Source organism: Staurois parvus, unplaced genomic scaffold (genome assembly GCF_062004578.1).
Source record: "Staurois parvus isolate SC_StPar_1 unplaced genomic scaffold, SC_StPar_1.0 ptg000195l, whole genome shotgun sequence".
Classification (NCBI taxonomy): Eukaryota; Metazoa; Chordata; class Amphibia; order Anura; family Ranidae; genus Staurois; species Staurois parvus.
In genome coordinates, this window is record NW_028317991.1 from 3,861,104 (window position 1) to 3,885,545 (window position 24,442).

General features: G+C 42.6%; 1 protein-coding gene across 1 annotated transcript in view; it reads left to right on the plus strand.

Annotated features, from left to right (window-relative positions):
• PSMG1 (proteasome assembly chaperone 1) overlaps positions 1-24,442 on the plus strand; it is a 41,833-nt gene that overhangs the window by 3,243 nt on the left and 14,148 nt on the right. The window contains exons 2-4 of the mRNA XM_089677899.1: positions 778-887; positions 6,379-6,527; positions 17,024-17,086. Of these exons, the coding sequence (XP_089534025.1) occupies positions 778-887; positions 6,379-6,527; positions 17,024-17,086 (322 nt within the window). The remainder of the gene's footprint in view (positions 1-777; positions 888-6,378; positions 6,528-17,023; positions 17,087-24,442) is intronic.

Below are 24,442 nucleotides of genomic sequence, written 5' to 3' on the forward strand. Positions count from 1 at the left end.
ATGCTGAAGGGCACAGGCTTTTCTACTCAGGCTGGGGCTGCTTTCTAGATAAAACCAATTGTTTAGTCAGCTAAACACATTCCAGAGGCAAAAGGTGTGAAAAGTTAGGGTGAACGCGCATTTGGGCCATTCTATCCACCAGCAGAAGATTTGGAAGGGAGGTCTACCAGGCAGGGGCGTCCCTAGGTAGGTGCGGGGGGTGCGCGCCACACCGGGTGACACCTACCGCACGGGGTGACACCGGACCCGCTCCACGAAACGGTAAGTTGTAAAGCAAGCCGACGATCCCCGCAGGATGGATCAGATCTGCGGATTGAGCATTGTGGATCGGACTCCGATCCATTATGCTCCCCAATCCGCAGATCCGATCCATCCTCCGGGAATCGTCGGCTTGCTTTACAACGTACCTTTTCGTGGAGCGGGTCCGGTGTCGCCCCATATAGGTTGCATGCCGACGATCCCCGCAGGATGGATCGGATCTGCGGATTGGGGAGCATAGTGGATCAGACTCCGATTCATTATGCTCAGATTCATCCTGCGGGGATCGTCGGACTGGTGACACCAAGTGTTAATGCACCGGGTGACACCAACCCTAGGGACGCCCTGCTAGCAGGTTTCATCGGTGTGTCTGGAGCTTCTATTATAATAACAGCTTTTCTTTTTGTTGGATAATAAACAGAGAGAAGAGTAGAATATTGTATGTCTAGTTTTATTTCCTCTGATCTGTATTCAGATATTTCTATATAAACCATGTGACGTTCTGCCTTCTCCTTGCAGGGAAGTGACTCTGACTTGGAGCCCGGAGACCAGCGCGACCATTGAGAACTCTCCTGACCACAGACTCGGCTGCTCCAGTCTGATCCTGGCTGTTGGTGACAATGCTACAGGTTGGTAACTGGGCAATAAAAAGACCAAGTATTCCTGAAATTGCCTTCTAAAAAAAACACTGACCAATGTGCAATCTGTCCTGCAACCATCTATGCCACGGGTGTCAAACTGGCGGCCCTCCAGCTCTTGCCAAACTACAAGTCCCATGAGGCATTGCAAGATTGACAGTTACAAGCATGACTCCCAAAGGCAGAGGCATGATGGGACTTGTAGTTTCGCAACATCTGGAGGGCCACCAGTTTGACATCCCTGGTCTGTGCCAAGATCCAGCATCCTTAACCTCTTGGCACCTGCTGAACGCAAATGTGTGGCCTCCCGGGGTCTGGGCCTAGACGCCGAGCGGCCGCACATTTGCATTCTATTAAAAAAAGCACATGTGCTGAGAGCGCGCACTCCCAGCACACATGTTCCGTGCTCACGGAAGGGTCCCGATCTCCTCTTTCGATCAGGACCTTTCCCGATCATGTGACCGCCGTGACAGCGAATCATGGTGGTCACATGACCCTAAAACCCCGCCTCCCAGCTTCTGGAACCCTTATAGGGCTGGGAGGCGCCGGCACCAAGGGGTTAAAAACTGCTCAGCTCATGCAGAGGAAAGTGATATTAATGCAACATTAACTTGTTCTTTTTTTACCCCCCCCCCCATTTCTGTAATTATGAATACATTTTTTATATATAGGGGTGACTTTTTTGCAGTTCACAGTCTGCACTTCCACAATTCTGGTCTAGCCCCCTGCTTGAAACCTCTTGAGATACCGGCATCATCACAGATCCCACAAGGCTGTAGGCCTCATCAGGAGGTCGGCTCCTAGGACCCAGAAGGGAGAGCCGGCTGTCTGATGACATGACAAAGACAATGGTGGCGTAGGACCCAGAGTGCAGCAGCTGTAGGTGGATGAGTGGGACATTGCTGGATCCACCAGGCGGGTGAGTATGCTATTCCTATGAATCTCCACCTTTTTTCAGATGCAACACACTTTAAACGTATGCAAAACCTCAAGGCATCCAAACATTGAGCATTGCGCAGGGTTGTGGGGCGCTTGCAGAGCGGCCTTATTCACTGACAAGGGGAAGCAAAAACACAGGAAGCAAAAAAATCAAAACCTTGTCATGTGTACACCCCTGGATGCTGCCTCTACAGCGAAATGGGGAGTGGTTGATGAGTGGTAAAGATGCAGCTCAACCACATGGTTTTACCACCCCTCAACTGTGAACAAACCCTAAAAGAAAATTGTTAGAAGGAATATTTTTTTTTTTTTTTGGTAGAAGAGACTACCTCCGAAGGTTTGTTTTTTTTTTTGTTTTTTTTTAAGCCCTCATGTACACTTGACGTTTTGATAACGCTGGTAACCTTAGCTGTGTAAAGTCACATTAAAAACTTTTCAGCTTTTGTTAGCATGTTTGCATTGGCGTTTAGCAAAGTTTTCCTGCGTTTTGCATTTCTTTGACCAAAAAAAATTTTGGGGGGTCAAAAAAAGTCCAAAAATGCTGGTTTGCGGCGTTTTGCTGCCTTTTTCAAAACTCCTCTATAAACCCTCTAGTTCTGGGTTTTTTTCCAGCCAAAAAACACTGATTCCAGTCTATGTGTGCATGGACACATAGGATAACATGCTGGGGGGTTTACTGGCTGTAGAAAAAAACGTCAAAAGTCAAAAACAGCCGCTGTAAAAACGTCCTGTGTGCATGAGGGCTCAAGCAAATGAGTTACTTTGTTCTGAATGGGCAAATGGAATGGGTTGTTTTAAAGAGGGACTGTCATTGGAATATTCACTTTTCTGCAAAACCGACTCATTTTGAGGGCTTTAACTCTACCCTCTTCACCAGGACTTAGAAAAATGAATCAATGAAACAGTGTTCACATATATGCGGTGCGGTACATCGCATGTGATTCCCACAGGAACCGCAACGCAGTCCTGTGCGAATCACATGCGAATTGTGTGCGGTGCGATTGGAGCCACTGGACACTTTTTATGGCTCTATTCGCACTGCACCCGCACCAAAAACATGCAGGACCCCTTTTTTGGGTCCGCACTAGAAATCGGATCACATGGGTATTTACACCTATGTGATCCAATTCTTAACATACACACCCACAGCGGTTCGCACGAACGGGGTATGATTCTGATGCAGTGCGGAATTTGCACTGAAAATGCTGCGAATTCCACACCACATTAGTGTGAATCCGGGCTCAGTGGACTTTTTTTTTTTTTTAAATATTTATTCATTTTCCATATAAAATACATGTTCCATCATTGCTCTCATATAACATACAAAACCATCAATTATATCCCTTTCTGTCACTATTGCCATAAACCCCCCCCCCCCCCCCCCCACCTATCTAAATCTCCATCTACCCTCCATCCCACCCCCCCAAAACCACCCACTCTGCATTTCTCCACTATATCTCTCCCTAAGCAAGGGGCACTTTCACATATCCCACTCTACTGCTTCATGTATTTCACCTTGGGCACAAAATCTTCCCATTTTCCCCACCTCTTCTAATATAACCCCATCTTGTCTTCTTGCATATAATACAGTTTCTCCATCCTACATATCTGATTCACTCTTTCCACCCAGTCCTCTTCGCTCGGCACCTCTGACCTATATCAAGACATAGGTATCAGACCCTTTGCCGCATTTAAATAATACCATATACCCGAATCCTTATATTTGTTCACTGATAGTTCTGTACTATGTAATAAACACAACTCTGGATCCAATCCCATCTTTATCTCAGTAATTATCCCAATTAAGTGAACTATTGTCTTCCAAAAACCTTGAATTTTTGGGCACTCCCACCATATGTGATATAACGTGCCTATCTTTCCACACCCTCGCCAACACTCTGGTGAATTCTCTCCACTCATCTTGTGTTCAATATTCGGTGTAATGTGCCATCTTATTAAACATTTATAATTTACCTCCACCTCTCTCATGCTTATGTTCTCGTGCGTTAGTCTATATATCTTCCTCTGTTAGTCCTCATCTATCTCCATCCCCAAATCCCTTTCCCAATTTGCTATGTACATTGGCTTTGTGTGTGTGTGTCTAATTCAGTGAGGATCTTATAGATTTTTGCCGTGCCCCGTTTCCCATCTCCGCGTGATTCCAACAACCTCTCAAACAAATTCCAATCCTTTCTCAATCTCAAAGGTTTCAGAAGACTCCTGACAAAGTGTTTTAATTGGTGATATCTCCACTCATCTATCTTAATGAAAAGTTCCCTTTTGTCCTTTTCCAAGTCCCTAAGTGTTCTCAATTCCTGCCCTTCCATAATATCTCTCAATTGAATGTCCTCCTTTTTAAACCATTTTCCTGTATTCTCCTCCCTTCCTGGAGGGAAATACTCCGTGTTCCTCAGTGACATTAATTGTGAATTAAAAATCCCACTTCATAAACTTGTGCAGTCTATGCCAAACCCTTAAAACATTTAATGTATAAACACTCGTGGTATCTTTTAATTCTCTATATTGTGCTGGTACCCATATGGGTTTACTCAAGTTAACTCCGCTTAGTTCATTTTCAATTTTGACCCAACTTTTCCCCTCTGGATTGTGTGTCCAGTCATAAATTCTCGCTAGAACTACTGCTCTATAATACCTCTTGAAATCTGGCACTCCCAATCCTCCCTTCTCTTTATTTCTACTTAACAAATCATAAGATATTCTAGGTTTTTTATTCTTCCATATATATCTTATTAACATCTTTTTAATTACCTTAAAAAAAACCTCCGGAAGTTTAATTGGGATCATCTGAATTTTATATAGGATTTTAGGTACAATTACCATTTTTATCAGATTTATGCGACCTATCCAAGATGGGTTACCTCCTCCCAATTTCTTTAGTTCCTCCTTAATCTCATTTAAGAGTGAGATATAATTTAACTTATACAAGTTTGTATATGAAGCAGTGAGTTTAACCCCTAAATATTTTATCTCTCTATCTTTCCATATAAAAGGGAATTCTTTTTGTATCTTTTCTTTTTCACTATTTGGAAGATTTACATTTAAAATCTCAGCTTTTGTTGGGTTGATCTTCAAATTTGATAGCTTCCCATAATCCTTTAAGCTCTTCATTAAATTTGGGAGTGTTATCCTAGGGTTTCCCACATAGAACAACAGATCGTCCTTAAAGGCAGCCACTTTATGTTCAATTCCTCCTATCTGTATTCCCTATATGTCCATATTTTTCCTAATTGTTGACAGTAAGGGTTCCAAAGACAATACATACAACAATGGGGACAGTGGGCATCCCTGTCTTGTTCCATTTGACATCCCAATAGGTTCCGACCTCTCTCCGTTAACCAAAATAACCGCGGAGGGCTCTCTATACAACTTTCCTATCCACGCTCTCATTCTAACTCCCAATCCCAGTCTCTAGAGTGTCCATCATAAAGCTCCAATCTACTCTATCGAATGCCTTTTCAGCGTCGATTGAAAGCACCACCGCCGGAGTTTTCCCCTTCCTAGCTTTCTGAATAAGCAACAAAGTTTTCAACCTATTGTCTCTGCCTTCCCCCCCTGGTACAAATCCCACCTGGTCCCCATGTATCCATTCCAGGCTCAGTGGACTTAAAGTGGTTCTAAAGTCTGGACATTTTTTACCTTAACGCATTCCCTGCATTAGGGTAATAAAATGTCCCAGTGTTTGTATCGCCCCCTCACCCCCCTGTATACTTATCCTATCTCAATCCAGTGTTGTGCCTGTCTGTAGCTGCTCTCTCCCTCCTCCCTGCTCTCCGGCTTTGCTGAGGCAGTGAAGGAGGGAACAGAGGTGGGGTTGACCTGTGCTGTGTGTGTCGATGGATGCACACAACCCGCTTTGGAATCAAGCCCGCAGGTGTGCCCCCATAGTAAGTAGCTTTCAATGGAAGCATAAAAAGAAGAGGAGGAGCCAAGACTCCTGACTGGGGACCCCAAAAGGGGAGGTTCTGGGCTGCTCTGTGCAAAACCATTACACAGAGCAGGTACGTATGACATGTTTATTGGTATAATAAAATATGTTACTGAGATGAGTTTGCAATCCTTCAGCAGGTGGTTTTAAGCTCTGCAAGCTCTTCTCTATAAAATTCAACTACATAGATTGATTATTGAGTTAGTGTACACTGTTTTTCCCTAATGAAGGGGGTGGGGGGGTCCTTGACATGCATTGGCTTTACAAACAGTTTTGTTGTTGGAATATACTTGTATCTGGAGTATTACATTGTTAACACTTTCTAAATTCACTTATCCTTACCCAACCCAAGGTGACCATGGAAGCCCCATGGTGTGCAGAAGCTGCTGAACCAATATTAAGATTCTCTACATTTGAAGGGACTGTAATATTAGATGACAAGGAATAATATAAACATATAAAGAATCTTCAGGGTCCAGCACCACTCATCCACTTTCCCCAAGCATGAAAAAAAAAAAGAACTTTTGGTATAATGAATAGAGAAGGCTCTGTTTGGATACATAGTGTAACTGTTTGTTGTTTCTGGTCTCTCTCCAGGGTTCGTTTCTTCCCATATCCTGAGCTCTGGGAGTTGGGAGGTATCTGGATCTATCACATTATGGAATGAGAGGTGTCGGCAGCAAGCGCCCGGATCTGACAGCACCCCATCTTCCTGCACCTTCTACCGCTGTATCACAGACCCCACGGTGAGCCGCGACCGAGAGGAATGTATAAGAAAACTCCTTCTATATTCAGGAGTATTGAGTGAGGCAAAGAGCGATGGGTAAAGTTCAGTTAGGCATGACAACTAGTCGGCAGTGATGTGACCACCGTAAACTGAACTCTAGCTGCTACAGGGCTCATTCACACTAGCATTTGAGCTGTGTTTTTAACCGCCTCCCACCCGCCATATAAGGTGATGACAGGCGCAAGGCAGTTCTCTCGTTCTGGGAGGACGGCATGTGATGTCCTCCCACTCTAACCACGTGTGCGTGGTTCTGGGAGCACACAACGTGGCGATCGGTGGTGCACTGTGTCCCTCGGACATAGCAGATCACCGTTCAACAGAAAGAGCCGAAGATGTCGGCTCAGTCATGTGATCAGCTGTGTCCAATCATAGCTGATCACATGTAAAAAAGGAAATGTCGGTTATCGGCATTTCTTTCCTCACGTGCTGTCATGCTGACAGAGGAGAGTAGGTAATCGGCATCACTCAGAGGGGACATCTGCACTGATCATCATGGCACTGATGATCAGTGTAGCCCCAGCAGTGCCACCTGTCAGTGCCGATCAATGCCAGCTGCCAGTGCTCATCAATGCCACCTGCCAGTGCCCATCAATGCCACATATCAGTGCCTACCAGTGCACATCAATGTCACATATCAGTGCCCATCTGAGCTGCCTTTCAGTGTTGCCTATCAATGCCTGTCAGTGCCACCTATCAATGCCTGTCAGTGTCACCTATCAGTGCTGCCAATCAGTGTCACCTATCAGTGCTGCCTATCAGTGCCTGTCAGTGCTGCCTATCAGTGTCCTCTATCAGTGCCATATATGAGTGCTGCCTTTCAGTGCCCATCAGTGCAGCCCATCAGTGTCACCTACCAGTGCCTCCTCATCAGTGCCCATCAGTGTCACCTATCAGTGCCCATCAATGCAGCCTCATTAGCGCACATCAGTGAAGGAGAAAAATCACTTATTTACAAAAATTTATAACAAAAACTAAGAAAAAACATTTTTTTTTTCAAACTTTCAGTTGTTTTTGGTTTGTTTAGCAAAAAATAAAAAACCCAGAGGTGACTAAATACCACCAAAAGAAAGCTCTATCTGTCTCAAAAAAATGATAAAAATTTCATATGGGTACAGTGTTGCATAACCGTGCAATTGTCTTTCAAAGTGCGACAGCACTGAAAGCTGGCCTGGGCAGGAAGGGGGTATAGGCAAGTGGTTAACAACCCCTACCCCCACTTGCCCCCTGGCCGGGGTTGTGCACATCGCTTCTGCAGCAGAAATGATGCCCCCTGTTTATTTTGGAGGGCATCGCGCCTAGCTAGCATTACCCATTCAAGTGAATGGGGCTGCTTTGCAAGCACCCTACAACGGCATGTGGTTGCACCATGCTAGTGCAGGGTTCAAGGGTTTAACCACTTCCAGTCCGGACACTTTCCCCCCCTTCCTGTCCAGGCCAATTTTCAGCTTTCAGCGCTATGACACTTTGAATGGCAATTGCGCGGTCATGCAACACTGTACCCATATTACATTTTTAACCTTTTTTGAGACAGATAAAGCTTTATTTTGGTGGTATTTATTCACCACTGGGATTTTTATTTTTTTTGCTATATAAATGAAAAAGTCCAAAAATTTTGAAAAATGTGTTTTTCTTATACATTTTTGCAAATAAAGAATCTTTTTTCATACATCTTGGCCAAAATGCATTCAGTTATTTTAGTAAAAAAAAAACAAATTCGTTTATAACCAAAAATAATAAGTTTAAATTTTTTTTTTACATTTTTATTTTTTTATATTATTTGTTTTTTGTTTGTTTTTTTTACATGCCATCACCCTAGCAGTACAGTGCACCATAGTGACACTGTACTACTTGTGGGGGGTGATGAAGAATTTTTTTTACACTGATTGCTTTTACACTCATAAAGGCTGTAAAAGCAATCATTTCTCCTTCACTCTGGCTGCATTCTTGCAGCCATTGAGAAATACTGTGTGAGCTGTGATTGGTCACAGCTTGTCACATGGTACAACACTGTTGTGAATAGTTTTGTACTCACACGTAGTAAGCAATGATGTCAGAAGTGATATCTTGCTTACTACTCTTCATGTGATCACTGATTGGCCAATCAGTGATCACATGATCAGGTCCTCACAGTGGTCCTGTACAATGATCGGTGTTCCGCTATGTCCTCCGGACACAGTGGGCACCGGATTGCGGTGCTGCACGCTCCCAGAGAGTGCGCACAAACAGGGAGGATGCTAATAAACGGTCTCCCGTCCAGCCGTTTATATACATGGACCGGAAGGGAAGTGGTTAAAGCAGGTAGTAAGGAGGCAATAAAATGACTCCTCAACACCTATCAAATGCTCTCTGAAAAGCAATCATAATGCTGCTTACGCTTCAGAGAGCAAAGCATGTGTGAACTAGCTTTTGACCAATGTGGGTGTTCGACAACTGCCCTTTCCACCCACCTGTGACAAAAGACTGGCCAACCTCACGCCGCTCTGTCACTTATGCAACAATGCCACTCTCGGCTTCACACTGCACAAAGATTTTCCAGCTTGCAGGACCACAATCTAGGTGCCAAAAGACTGAGAGTGATTGTTACTGGGTAGGGTTAACTCTTGAAACTCCAAACTGCCACCAGATAGGATCGGCCTATCACCCATCCATAATATTAGCAAGAACAATTATGAAAAATAAATATCTGTACACACACAGTCACCACAGACAGGTACATTCTGAGGGTTATACTACAGTAAAGCTCTTCAAGAGATAGGGATTCTTTTAGTTTGCATTAGGGCACTACAGACAGTTTCAGCACTTTTCAAATATAGTTTAATAATGAAAAGTTAAAAATGGTGCAAATAAAATATTGCAAAAAAACTCAAAAATATTACAAAATAACAGAAACAACAAGCAACAGAGAAATAAAAAGGAGTTGAAAATGAAGAATAATTTCAAGTCCTGTTTCAGCAGATTTCAGTCAATGAGCAAGGTGTTAGATTGGCTCTCATAACTTGACAGCTCTTGACAGTACATGAGAGCTGTCAACATGTGGTTGCATTCCACTTTTCTTCACATCAAGGGGGGGTGTTGACAGAGACCATCTAACCAATCATCCGGTCTAAGGGGTGATTGCTGGGATGTCACAAAGTTTAAGACCAAGTCCCAGATACAGTTTTCTATAGGTATTCATATCTCTATATGCAGTACCTACTGTTTACAGTCGACTAACATGCATATTATTATCCAGCATGAAATTAGCTTCAAAATGGCTTTACATATGACAGGTCTCAGATGCCCAGTTTGTCTAGGAATTATTATTATTATTATACAGGATTTATATAGCGCCAACAGTTTGCTCAGCGCTTTACATTATGGTGGGAGACCGTACACAAGACAGTACAGTAACAATACGATTCAATACAAGGGGGGTTCGAGGGCCCTGCTCCTTGGAGCTTACAATCTAGGAGGGAGGGGATAGTGGTAGAGGAGGAAATAGCTGTGGGGGATGGAGTGGTTGGAAGAGTGGAGGAGTTCAGTATTAGCTGAGGGCGGGGTAGGCTTCCCTGAAGAGAGAGGTTTTCATAGTGTGCCTAAAGGTGAGCAGAGGAGATGATAGTCTGATGGATTTAGGTAGGGATTTCCAGAGGATGGGGGAAGCCCTGGAGAAGTCCTGGGGACAAGCATGGGAGGAGGAGACAAGGGAGCTAGAGAGCAGGAGGTCTTGTGAGGAGCAGAGAGTACGGTTTGGGTGATATTTGGAGACAAGATTGGTGATGTAGTTAGGGGCAGTGTTATGAACAACTTTATACATCAGTGTTAGCATTTTGAATTTTATCCGTTGGGCAATTGGAAGCCAGTGGGCCGGTTCTGTTGCCAATACTCCTAAGTTAACCATTTCAATGCCGGGCAATTTTACACCTTCCTGCCCAGGCCAGTTTTCAGGTTTCTGCGCTCTCACACTTTGACAATTGCGCGGTCATACAACATTGTACCCAAACTAAAATTTTATCATTTTCTTCACACAACTAGAGCTTTCTTTTGGTGGTATTTAATCACTGCTGGGGGTTTTTTTTTTTGCTAAATTAACAAAAAAAGACCAAATAGTTTGAAAAAAAAAAAGTTTTTCTTTGTTTCTGTTATAAAAGTTTGCAAATAAATAATTGTTCTTCATAAATTTAGGCCGAGATGTATTCTGCTACATGTCTTTGGTGAAAATAACCCAAATTAGGATGTATTTTTTAGTTTGTAGGAAAGTTATAGAGTTCACAAACTATGGTATAGATCTGAATATTGATCAATCCTGAAGTACTGACAGCCAATCTAATTTCTTGAGGTCCAAGAATGTCAGAACAGTACAGATATCCCCAAATGACCCCTTTTTGCAGAGTAGACAGTCCGACGTACTTCATAAGAGGCATGGCGAGTTTTTTGAAGTTGTATTTTTTTTTTGTCATAATTTTTCGGAAAATGAAAAAATTAAAAAAATTAGTTTCACTATTTTTTTTTACATATTGTCACCAGTGCAGTACAGCGTCATCATATAACAGGCATGGCGGTGAACAGGGACACTGACTGGTGACAGTATGAAAAAAAATATATATATATATATATATATTTTATTTTTTTTTTATTATTTTTTATTAAATTTTTTTTCTTTTTCTTACGATTTTTTTTTCATATTTCACTATGTCCAAAGTAGTACAATGTTACCATAGTAACATTGTACTACTTTGGGGAAGTGATCAGTATTTTTTTTTTTTTTACTCAATTTGCTTATAGCAAAGAATTATTTTGCTATAAGCAAGCATTTACCTGAATGAAATCGATTCATTCAGGTTTTTTTTTTTTTTTTTTGTGCTTAGCTGTGATTTGGCCACAGCTAATCACATGACATGTGCATGTGATTAGCTGTGACCATTCACAGCTAGACACTAGTATACAATGGATGGCATGAATGAAGCCATCCATTGTATACTACTGTCATGTGAGCTGCTGTGATTGGTCACAGCAGGTCACATGGTACCGGCAACGGGGGCCGATACTCAGATCTGTCATCGGCCGCGTCCGAGGTACACGGCCGGTGACAGATCGCGCCACTGAGCTGCTCTGCAGGAGCGGGCGGCAAATGGTTAATGATGTTTGGGCTCAAAATGCTACAAATTAGCTTAGGAGAGTAAATATGTCTATATCCTGGCTGTGCTGTTATTATTTCATGAGTTATGAAATATACTGACGTTTTATAGTTTTGGCTGATAAGCAGTCCATGGGGAATGTGGATTGCTATTGTATCTATGATAGGGGGGAGAGCTGCAAGTGTCTGTTAGTTCTCGGGTTTGATTCAGCAATTTCAAGACTGCAATGTGAATTGGATAATGGAAAGTGTCTGTGTGTGTGCCATCAATGGACTGATAACAAGGTTCTGGCATCAGTGAACAGTTTGTGTATTCCATGAAATGAAGGAGGAAGGGAGGGGGCAAAGTCACTGTGGCAGCGCCTCTTCTCCTGCCAGTATGGCTGGTATGAGCTGAGGCATGAACAAAATGAATGTGGCATAGTTTTCACATGCCCTGTGTCTGTGTATACATTTACAAAGCCCACAAGATACCACAATACACATCCTTGCAGAAGTCCTTTTCTTGTTTTTTAGATATTTAGAGATATCATTACATATTTTAGCTATTCAACGAAATGGAAGGAGCGGTCTTGATCAGCATGTGTGAAAAAAAATCTTCTAATGCGATGTAGAAAAAGAGGAAATGTTTAGAGGTGGGCAGCACAGTGGCTAAATGGTTAGCACTTCCGCCTGGCAGTGCTAGGGTCGTTGGTTCGAATCCCAGCCACGGCACCTCCTGTCTGGAGTTTGCATGTTCTCCCTGTGCCTGCGTGGGTTTCCTCCGTGTACTCCGGTTTCCTCCCACACTCCAAAGACATGCTGGTAGGTTAATTGGCTCCTGTCTAAATTGGCCCTTGTATATGAATGTGAGTTAGGGACCTTAGATTGTACATCCCTTGAGGGTTAGGGACTGATGTGAATGTACAATATATATGTAAAGTGCTGCGTAAATTGACGGCGCTATATAAGTACCTGAAATAAATAAATAAATAGAAGCACAGGTTGTCATCAGCTGAAGTATGTGGGATTAATGCTGATGGTAATCTGCTTGAATTTTGCCTTTCTTGGTTCCTTCTTCACCCCTCATCATCATGCTAATGAACATTTTTAATTAAAGCTTTCTTTGTTCTTCTCTATGTAATGCAGGCAGATCCTGGCTGGTGGGAGGGTCTGGCTAGGTGCATAGCTTCCTGAAAACATCACAGCACCTTGCCTTGCTACTCCTCACAAGAGCCCCCAGTGCTGACATAAGCCGTACACTGGCTCTTTGGAGGAGTTGCGCAAATATAAAAATGCTTTGATGGGTGAATGTCAGTCCGGGTGAGTGGACATTACTAATAAGGCTCCATTTGCATGTAGACCAGCCTAGGTAACACCCACAGGTGATGCTGAGCCTCCATGATTAAAAGAATTGAAATCTAGGAAACAAAAGGGGCGGGCAAAGGACAATCAGTATCACAAGTGTAATAAAAGCGCCACACCCTTAATACTTTAAAGCAGCAATTCCACCTCAAAGAAACCAAATAAATTTCTTAGTGCTATAACTTAAATCAAGGAATGCGCTAAAACCACAAACTATTCCTAATTTAGTGTAGAAACATTAGTGCAAAAGATATATATATCTATTATCAATTAATATCAAAAAATATCAAAATTATGTGCAAAACATAAGTAATTTAAATAATTAAATTTGTGAATATAAAAAAAACAAAAAATGTCCAATTCTGAATTTCTTCAAATGTCCAAACAAATCCTTTTCAAATTCAGGTGCTCTCAAAGAAATTGTGCCAAAATCCACCACCAAAAGTAAAGTTGGGTAACTCACCAGAGCTCCATGCTGATCAATCTCTAGATCAGCAAAAAACGCTTTTTGCTCTGGGAGCAGATGCAATGAATCAACTTCTCAGGTGTGATGATCAATAGCTACACATTCATCCATAAGGTACAGTTGCAAGAAAAAGTATGTGAACCCCTAGCTTAATGACTTCTCCCAGAGCTAATTGGAGCCAGGAGTGAGCCAACCTTGACTCCAATCAGTGTGATGATATTAGATGTGTTGCTGACAGCTGTCCTGCCCTTAAAAAAACACACACCTGTTTTGGGTTTACTGGTTTCAAGAAGCACTGTCTGATGTGAAACATGCCTCGCAGAAAAGAGCTCTCAGAAGACCTACAATCAAGAATTGTTGACTTGCATGAAGCTGGAAAGGGTTACAAAAGTATCTCCAAAAGCCTTGATGTTCATGTGTCCACGGTAAGACAGACTGTCTACAAATGGAGAAAGTTTGGCACTGTTGCTACTCTCCCTAGGCGTGGTCGTCCTGTAAAAATGACTGCAAAAGCACAGCGCAGAATGCTGCATGAGGTAAAGAAGAATCCCAGAGAATCCCAAATTTAATTATTTAAATTACTTATGTTTTGCACATAATTTTGATATTTTTTGATATTAATTGATAATAGATATATATATCTTTTGCACTAATGTTTCTACACTAAATTAGGAATAGTTTGTGGTTTTAGCGCATTCCTTGATTTAAGTTAAAGGACAATCAGGATGAGAAAAAAGAGATAGATAATGCTGGAGGTCTTCCAACCAAGAAAAAAGGCGGGCTGTATCTGACCAACTGCAGCTTCTAATGCACACTGTGAGAAGCTCCCAGTGTGCAGTGAAATCCATTTCAGTACAGGAGGGGAGACTGTACAACTGTGCAAGACTGAAGGGAAGGCTGGAGGTCAGACTTAGGTTGGGGTCTACCTCGTTTCCTAAATTTGTAGTGCATACCTGCATAGGTGCATAGGAGTGTGTTTATGTCCTCCTACCTGAGAATATGATATTTGCTTTACAGCATCGCGCAGAATTGCCCAGAAATACACGTTATATTCTAAGGCTAAACATGGCACATATGCAGAATTTCACTAGTCACAGGAAGCGTTGGAGAATGGAAGCGCAGCAGTAAAAAAAAAACACAACAAAGGCTTAAGTGGGTTCTACAGCGTGTACTTATCTTTGCAAATTTGATGGGAGTGGGATGGTTGAAAATGAGTCTCTGCAAATGAGTCACTGCAAATGAGTCACTGCAAATGAGTCGGTCAGTTTTTGTGCAAATTTCAGTTTGAGCTACTGAGCTCTGTATACAACAGGAAGTTAGGGGAAACATAAATGTGAAAAAGGACCAAGCACCTCAGGTGCTGGTTAAATAAAAGACACTAAAGATGGCGGCTCCGGGGACCCAAAGACCTGTGAAGAACCGGCCCTGTTGAGGACAGTGCTGGTTCCCTGAACAGTTAAGTTTCCTTTTATAAAAATCAGCAGCTACCGGATTTGTAGCTGCTTACTTTTGTCATTTTTTTTTTCCAAGGGTGAAGAACCTCTTTTAGAGAAATATATATATTTACCTAGTAAAACATTATTATATTTTTTTAGTTGGTATAATACACTGCTCCAAAAAATTAAAGAAACACTTTGAAAACACATCAGATCTCAATGGGGAAAAATCTCCTGCTGGATTTCTATACTGATCTGGACTGGGTAATGTGTTAGGAACGTAAGGATGCCCCATCGTTTGGTGGAAATGAAAATTATCAACCTACAGAGGACTGAATTCAAAGACACCCCGAAAATGAAAGTGAAAAAATGATGCAGCAGGCGAGTCCATTTTGCTGAAATTTCATTGCAGCAACTCAGAATGGTCCTCAGTAGTTTCTATGGCCCCCACGTGCTTGTATGATGCCTGACAACGTCGGGGAATGCTCCTAATGTGATGACGGATGGTGTCCTGGGGTATGTCCTCCCAGATCTGGACCCGGGCATCACTAAGCTCCTGGACAGTCTGAGGTGCAACCTGGCGGCATTGGATGGACCGAAACATGAAATCCAAGAGGTGTTCTATTGGGTTTAGGTCAGGCGAGCGTGAGGGCCATTCAATGGTATCCATTCCTTCGTCCTCTAGGGACTGCCTGCGTACTCTCGCCACATGAAGCCGGGTATTGTCGTGCACCAGGAGGAACCCAGGACCCACTGCACCAGTGTAGGGTCTGACAATGGGTCCAAGGATTTCATCCCGATACCTAATGGCAATCAGGGAGCCATTGTCTAGCCTGTAGAGGTCTGTGCGTCCCTCCATGGATATGCCTCCCCAGACCATCACTGACCCACCACCAAACTGTTCATACTGAACGATGTTACAGACAGCATAACATTCTCCATGGCTTCTCCAGACCCTTTCACGTCTGTCACATGTGCTCAGGGTGAACCTGCTCTCATCTGTGAAAAGCACAGGGCGCCAGTGGTGGACCTGCCAATTCTGGTGTTCAATGGCAAATGCCAATCGAGCTCTATGGTGCCAAGTAGTGGGCACAGGGCCCGCTAAAGAACATCAGGCCCTCAGGCCACCCTCATGAAGTCTGTTTCTGATTGTTTGGTCAGAGACATTCACATCAGTGGCCTGATGGAGGTCATTTTGTAGGGCTCTGGCAGTGCTCATCCTGGTCCTCCTTGCACAAAGGAGCAGATACCAGTCCTGCTGATGGGTTAAGGACCTTCTACGGCCCTGCCCAGCTCTCCTAGAGTAACTGCCTGTCTCCTGGAATCTCCTCCATGCTCTTGAGACTGTGCTGGAGACACAGCAAACCTTCTGGCAATGACACGTATTGATGTGCCATCCTGGAGGAGTTGGACTTCCTTTACAACCTCTGTAGGGTCCAGGTATTGCCTCATGCTACCAGTAGTGACACTGACCCTAGACAAATGCAAAACTAGTGAAAAACAGTCAGAAAAGATGAGTAGGGAAAAAAATGTCAGTGGCCTCCACCTGTAAAACCATTCCCTTTTTGGGGGTCCTCTCATTGTTGCCCGTCTAGTGCACCTGTTGTTAATTTCATTAACACCAAAGCAGCTGAAACTGATTAACAACCCCCTCTGCTACTTACCTGACCAGATCAATATCCCAGGAGTTTCATTGACTTAAAGCTATACTCTGATTACAAAGTGTTCCTTTCATTTGTTTGAGCAGTAAAATATACACAACTTCTGTACAAATCTTTGAACGTTGCTGTGTCTGGCCATACTTGGCAATTTGGTGAATTTTGACCATAATTGTTTCAACATTTTCACCAACCAAATGAGTGAAAATGGGAAGAGAATGGATCAGAACCAACTTAATGACAACCAAAAATAAATTCTTCAGTGGGCATTACCTCCAGTTTTTTTTTTTTGTTTCATCCAGGATAAGTTTTGGGTAAAAGTCCATTGAATGCAACAAAATTGTCAAGTTTATGTTCCGCATTGGGGTAAGTGTGCACTGTTGTCTACGGGAAGATTCTGGGTGTTATCAGTGAGTGTTCTGTGTTGTGTTCCAGGTGATGCTGTGTCAGTGCTCCTGTTACGTGGCGGAAGACCAGCAGTTCCAGTGGTGTGAGAAGGTGAGCGACAATCTGTTCTTATTTACAAAGGGAGATTATAGTAGTAGCCTTATCCTAAGAACTCCAAGGAGATGTGTGCAACTGTAACAAAAAATAAATATAGATCTCTCCGCTCCTCGCAAGACTTCCTACTCTCTAGCTCTCTTATCTCCTCCTCCCACGCTCGTCTCCAAGACTTCTCCAGGGCGTCACCCATCCTCTGGAACTCCCTACCCCAATTTATCAGACTATCGCCTACTCTACTTACTTTTAGGCGATCTCTGAAAACCTATCTCTTCAGGGAAGCCTATCCCGCCCTCTGCTAATAATGGAATCCTTTACTCTTCCAACCACTCCATCCCCCACAGTTATTACCTATTGTACCATTCACCCCTCCCTCCTAGATTGTAAGCTCCAAGGATCAGGGCCCTCAAATCCCTCTTGTATTGAACTGTATTGTCTCCCACTATAATGTAAAGCGCTGAGCAAACCGTTGGCGCTATATAAATCCTGTATAATAATAATAATCTCTCTCACTCTCTCAATTCACAAAGCCTGCACACCAAGATGAAGCCTAATTGGACGAACGATAGTTCAGATTTTTCTGTGTCCTTGTCCCATGTTTAACCACTTTCAGTCCGGACACTTTTACCCCCTTCCTGACCAGGGCAATTTTCAGTTTTCAGCGCTATCACACTTTGAATGACAATTGCACGGTCATGCAACACTGTACCCATATGAATTTTTTACCATTTTTTTGAGACAGATAAACCTTTTTTTTGGTGGTATTTATTCACCGCTGTAATTTTTTAAAAAAATTTTTGCTATGTAAATGAAAATGTCCAAAAATTTTGAAAAAAAGTGTTTTTCTTATACAATTTTGCAAATAAATAATATTTCATCAGAAATCTTGGCCAAATCGTATTCCGTTATGTTTTTATTAAAAAAAAAAAAATAAGCCAAATTAATTTATTACCAAAAATTATAATTTTTAAACATTTTTTTTTACATTTTTTTTTTTTTATATTATTATTTATTTTATTTTTTTTTACATACTGTCACCCTAGCAGTACAGTGTCACCATGGTGACACTGTACTACTTTTGGGGGGTGATGAAGATTTTTTTTTTTTTTACACTGATTGCTTTTACACCCATATAGGATGTAAAAGCAATCATTTCTCTTTCTCTCTGTCTGCATTCTTGCAGCCATTGAGAACTACTGAGTGAGCTGTGATTGGTCACAGCTTGTCACATGGTACAAGACTGTTGTGAATAGCCTTGTACCATGTGACCTCTGTGATCATTCACAGATTTCACACGTAGTAAGCAATGATGTCACAAGTGACATCTTGCTTACTACTTTGCATGTGATCACTGATTGGCCAATCGGTGATCACATGATTGGGACCTCGTACAGAGGTCCCGTCCGACGATCGGTGTTTCACTGTGTCCGGAGGACACAGCGGGCACCAGATTGCGGTGCTGCGCGCTCCCGGGGAGCGAGCACAAGCGGGGTGCGGGGAGGCCTTTATAAACGGCCATCTGACCCTGCAGTGCCACCGTCTGGCCATTTATATACAACGGCCGGTCGGGAAGTGGTTAAAATTAAAATGCCTAAAATAGTAGGAAAATTCTTGAATGACAGAAGGCAACTTCCCATGTACGACGCTACAGCCTATGTCTAGTCTGTGGTCGTACTTTGTGTCCAATCATACACAGACATGCAGATTTGATTTTTATAGGCTGAATACTGTACTAATAGAGAGCCGGTTCACATCAGATACAGTCTAGTGCATTTTTTTTTTTTTTTTGCATCAAAAACACATGGATAGTAAATATTATGGGTTCCAATGACCTAGTTCACACCAGTGCGGTGTGTTCCAGTGCAGAAAATAAAAGTAGAATATGCTGCATTTTTCTGCTGAACTGTACTGGAAAGTGGCAAAATGCATCAAAAATAGGGATTTCGGTGTCCGAAATGTTTCGGCCGAAAACATCCCTTTCGGCCGAAATGAAAAACAGCACCAACGCAGGTGCTGAAAAAAACTTGCCCCTTGCCCGCCGCCCGCCTGCTGTCGCCGCCGCTCGCTGCTGCCAACACCAGCCGCCACTCGGTAGTTCTCAGCCTTACCTAAGAAGCCATCGAACGATCCCGATGCTGGGAATTGAGATGAATGAAGGAAAAATGGCCTCCACTCATCTGTATGTCTTTGGAGGACCGGAGCGATGTCACTACCGGTTCCGGCCATTTTTTTTTTTTGAAGCACCAGATCAATGCTTTTTTTTTTTTTTTTTGGTCCAATGCTTTACATTGCAGAGGAGAGATGTGGAGTCTTATTGACCCCATATCTCACCATAAAGAGGACCTGTCACTAATTACTTCTATTACAAAGGATGCATGCATTTCTTGTGATAAGAATAAAAGTGATTAAAAATTTTTTTAAAGGGACAGTGCAAAAAAAATTAAATACATTTAAAAAAAAAAGTTTAAAGTGCCCCCGTCCCCCCCTGTGCTTGCACGTAGTGGTGAACACCCACATATGTAAATGGTGTTCAAACCACACATGTGAGGTATCGCCACGAACGTCGGAGCAAGAGCAATAATTCTCGCACTAGACCTCCTCTGTAACTTTACACTGCTAACTTGTAGAAATTTTTAAAGCATCACCCATGGAGATTTGTACGTACCGCAGTTTCACGCCATTTCACGAACTTGCACAATTTTAAAGCGTAACATGTTGGGTATCTATTTACTCGCTATAACATCCTCTTTCATATTTTACAAAATAATTGGGGTATATATTGGGGTTTTTTTTGTTTTTTTAATCAAAGTGTATTTTTTTCCAAAAAATATATATTCATTTTTAAAAACTGCGCATTTTGGCTTCGGTTCTGGTTTTTGGCCAACTGCATTTTGGATTTTCGGTTTCAGCACCAGAATTTTCATTTCGTTGCATCACTAATCAAAAATGCACCGGAATGTATCCAAACTCATCAAAAGCACATTACAGCAAAGTAAAAACCCAGGAAACTTTGGACAAATAAGAGAGGGATAAGAAAGCATCAAAAATGCACCTGAACGCAGCAAAAATGCATTAAAAATAAGCACACAGAAATGCATCTTGACTGCTTTTCTGTGGTGAGAACTGGCCCTAAAAGAAATTCAAACATTATGATAACTAACGACAAAATGTTTCCAACTTGTTCCTTCAGAAATTTTCATCTGAACCGTCCATATCGGCTCTCGAAAGCAGTGTACTAAGCAGACAATCAAATGAACTTTCTGAATAATACTTTTGTCCAATTTTCTAATAGTGTGTACTGGGCTTAAAGTGGAATTAAACCCTCCTATCGTTTTCAGCCAAGGAAGCTGCCATCTTGGCCTCTGATCTACAACTGCAATGGTGCTGCACATGTGATCAGTTATGGCACCAGCCATTTGATGGTTTGACAGTACAAGCAAATGTGACCGCTGCCATTCCTGGCATGCCTGAAATTGAACTATTTTTTTTAAACCATTTAATCAATGAGTTTAATTTTTTAAAAAGTGACCGTTATTTTTAGTTAGGTCCAATAAGGCTCCATTCACACTTGTACGACTCCAAAGTTGCTTGACTTTGGAGTGCAACTTTGACACAACTTTGGATGGGTGCGACTTGGATGTGAATTGTCCCTCAGCAAAGTCAGACCCACTGTTGCATGTAAAATATTCAGGTATGACTTTCATGCAACTTTTGAGGGTTAACATTGAAGTCTATGGCCCTCAAGTTGCATAAACGTCAGACCAAAGTGGTGCATGAACTACTTTGAAGTTGCTGCAACTTTAAGTCGCACATATAAGAATGGTTATCATTGGAAAACATTACATTTTGAGTCTTCATCAACTGATAAAAACGAACTGCTTTCGAAATGCGTTTGATGACCACTGTCAAGCTCCCTTAATCTCAAATGTGTTTCGAAAGCAGTTTGTTTTTATCAGTTGATGAAGACTTTCCTTCAAATGTGTTGAATTCTTCCGTCCATGTCTCTACTTCCACATCAGACCAGGAAAAGGAGATTTTAATGTGTTGAGGCCACCTGTCTCATTTTTAGTCATTGGATCCACTTTGAGATTAAGGGAGCTTGACAGTGGTCATCAAAGTGGATACAATGACTAAAAATTAGACAGATGGCCTCAACCTATTAAAATCTCCTTTTCCTGGTCTGATTTGGAAGTAGAGACATGGACATAAGAATTCAACACATTTGAAGGAAGGTCTCCATCAGCTGATAAAAACGGACTGCTTTCAGAATGCGTTTGAGATTAAGGGAGCTTGACAGTGGTCAACAAACGCATTCTGAAAGCAGTCCGTTTTTATCAGTTGATGGAGACCTTCCTTCAAATGTGTTGAATTCTTACGTCCATATCTCTACTTCCAAATCAGACCAGGAAAAGGAGATTTTAATAGGTTGAGGCCATCTGTCTAATTTTTAGTCATTGTATCCACTTTGATGACCACTGTCAAGCTCCCTTAATCTCAAAGTGGAGACAATGACTAAAAATGAGACAGATGGCCTCAACCCATTAGAATCTCCCTTTCCTGGTCTGGTGTGGAAGTAGAGACATAGAAGGAAGAATCTGATTGCTCTAGGAAACAAGAACTATGTTCCTTGCAGACACCGAACGTAGTATCTTCAACTTGTTTATACACAGTGCTTAGGCGGTAAAGTTCTTCTCAAATGTTACATCTCATTTGGCTCCCATCTGCCAATCCTAGAAGGATTAGAATAATTTGAACCAGACTTCTTTCTTATTAACACCTTGTCATTACATCTGTCAAACGTGAAGGAAAGCTTTAGACAAAGATGACGTTCTTACAAATATTTACCCAAAGCCAACGGCCCCTGTGAACGAGCAATGCAGTAATGTAAACAGATCTGATTGCGGAAGGGTCATTATCAGGACCGTGAAATATTTGGGTGTGTGAAATTGATGTAATCTGATGTAATGGGGTGAAATGAAGATAATCACATCTGACATGAGTTGTCTTATGCTTTGCTGTTCAGCTCTGATCTTATCTGGAGTCTTCTCTAAAATGTTGGAGAGTGAATGTTCTATCATGACCATTATAAAATAGAGGACAACAGCTTTAAATTAGGAGGAACATCAGGAAAGCTGGGTTCCTCTGCAAATACGCTTTATTATTTCAGATGTGTCTTTATATGTGTAACGGAGGAAAGGCAGGACAGAACACACAGAGTGGATGACAGACGCACAAAGCTTTATTGAGACAAACAGACGGCAGTCCTTCAATACGGGGGTGGCAGAGAGGGTGGATTTTCCACTAAATGGTAACGAGGGGGCCCCACCCACTTATAGTCCACTAGGAGAGCCAAGGGGGTGTCCCTGTAACAGGGGTAGTCCAACACAGGAGAGGGGTGCGAGGAGTCACCACCGCAACAGTTCAGGTAACAGTGGGGAAGCAGGTACTCACGGATCCAACAGGGTGCCTGGTCTCCCAGGGGTAGAAGCAGAACGCAGGTACCTGTGGAGTCCGGATCAGGCGGGTGGCCTCTGGCTGTGGCAGACGGGCTGTGGTAGTCTCTCCCCCTTCTGTGGGGTCTCTCGCAATCGCAGGCCAGCTTTCTCTGGTTGTCTCTTCCCTCCTGTGGGGTCTCTGTGAGGCTGGGGTAGGCTTGCAGAGTCTATTCGTAAGGGTCTCGCCGAAGCTTGAGATCCCTTGCAGACTACACACCAGAATGAATAGGAGCTCCCAGCATCCACCTCTTAAACTGCTGCAGGACGCTCCCCGGTCGCCTTGGCAACCGGGAGGGGGAAGGGAACACTAGACCCCAGGGAGAATCAGGCTGGTGACAGGGACATCCTGGGGTCAGGGATGCTGTCTGCATAGATGAAAAGCAGGTTGGGAGGTGTGCAGAGAGCTCCCAGCCAGCTGGCCAGGAGGGAGGGGCCCAGAGTAATTTGATATGGCCATTTGGCCTAGTGACACAGGGGACAATTGGAACAATACAGAGCAGGACACTGAGGGCATGTGATACAAGGCATTAATAAGGGGATTAATAATTGGCAGGCTCCCATACCGTGACAATATGCATATACTTTTTGACTACCATTGATCTATGGCAGCCAATCTCAACCAGGGTTCCATGGAATTCTAGGGTTCCTCCAGATATTGCTAGAGTTTCCTAGTTGATCTCCAAACTGATGGTCCCCGCATAGTTCCGGGGCCAACAACACTTGCCAAAGTCAGGCATAACATCCATGATCTTTTAGCTATCTCTAAGGGTGGAATTCTGTAGGTGGTATTGATCCCACTGCCAACTAATGTATTAGTTATTTTTTTTCCCACTGACTCCCAATGAGTTGGTTTAGCAGGGGGTTTTCCAAGACCTGAAAATTATTTAAAAGTTTCCTCAGGTAAAAAGATTAAAAATGGCTGATCTATGTTATTGTCATGGTTGGCCCATTTGCTAGATAGGATTCGTCATGGCAATCAAGGGGTTCAATGCTGCTGCTTTTAAATTCTGAGGCCAGTCCTGTATTGTATGTAGATGTGATATGGACCAGCCAATTCATTTAAAGTCTGGTGCTGTTAGTGACAGCCCAGCAAGGAGAACCTGTCACCACCTGTGGGATGAAGGTAGGGCTGCCATACTGTAAAAGGGAAAGTTGGAATTCACCTCCATGCAAGTGTAGAGTTGACTTAAGGGTCATGTGATCACTACTTGGGTGTCTGAAAACCCTAACACTCAGGGGGACCATGTATATTATTACATAGCTTCCTAGTGACGATAATACTGTATAAATACTGTATAATAATAATTTGCTAAGCAATATATATTTTTTATTTTAATTGTTTTTTTTTTGTTTTTGTTTTTTTAATACAGCCTATATATTTTATTACTTCTTTTTATTCCTTTTGTGGCCCATATACAAGATTTTAATAGTGTCCTAGTAGAGCCCCCACATTCTTACCTTTTCTTCACTACCTTAGCGATCCATTCAGAGTTGGGAGCTGACGGAAATGTATTTCCAGTTATGGAGAAATGTGCAAATTACACCAAGTGATAGCCCTGGACCAATCATCATTACCATATGGGGGGCTCCTAACCTTTTGTAAGCTATGACTCCAGCCATTTGTGCCTTACACTGGGCTTGCTGTTAGTTCCTGGTAGCTAAATGGAGAGGTGGGGAAGAGAAAGTAGGTAAGTAGTAAGTATACATGTCTTTGGAGTTCTTCTGCAAACTCCAGGCAGGTGGTGCCGTGGTTGGGATTCGAAACAAAGACCCTAGTACTGCCAGGCTGAAGTGCTAACCATTTAGCCACTGTGCTTTGTATGCAAAAATGCCCGTATTGAATAAGAAAAATGAAAGC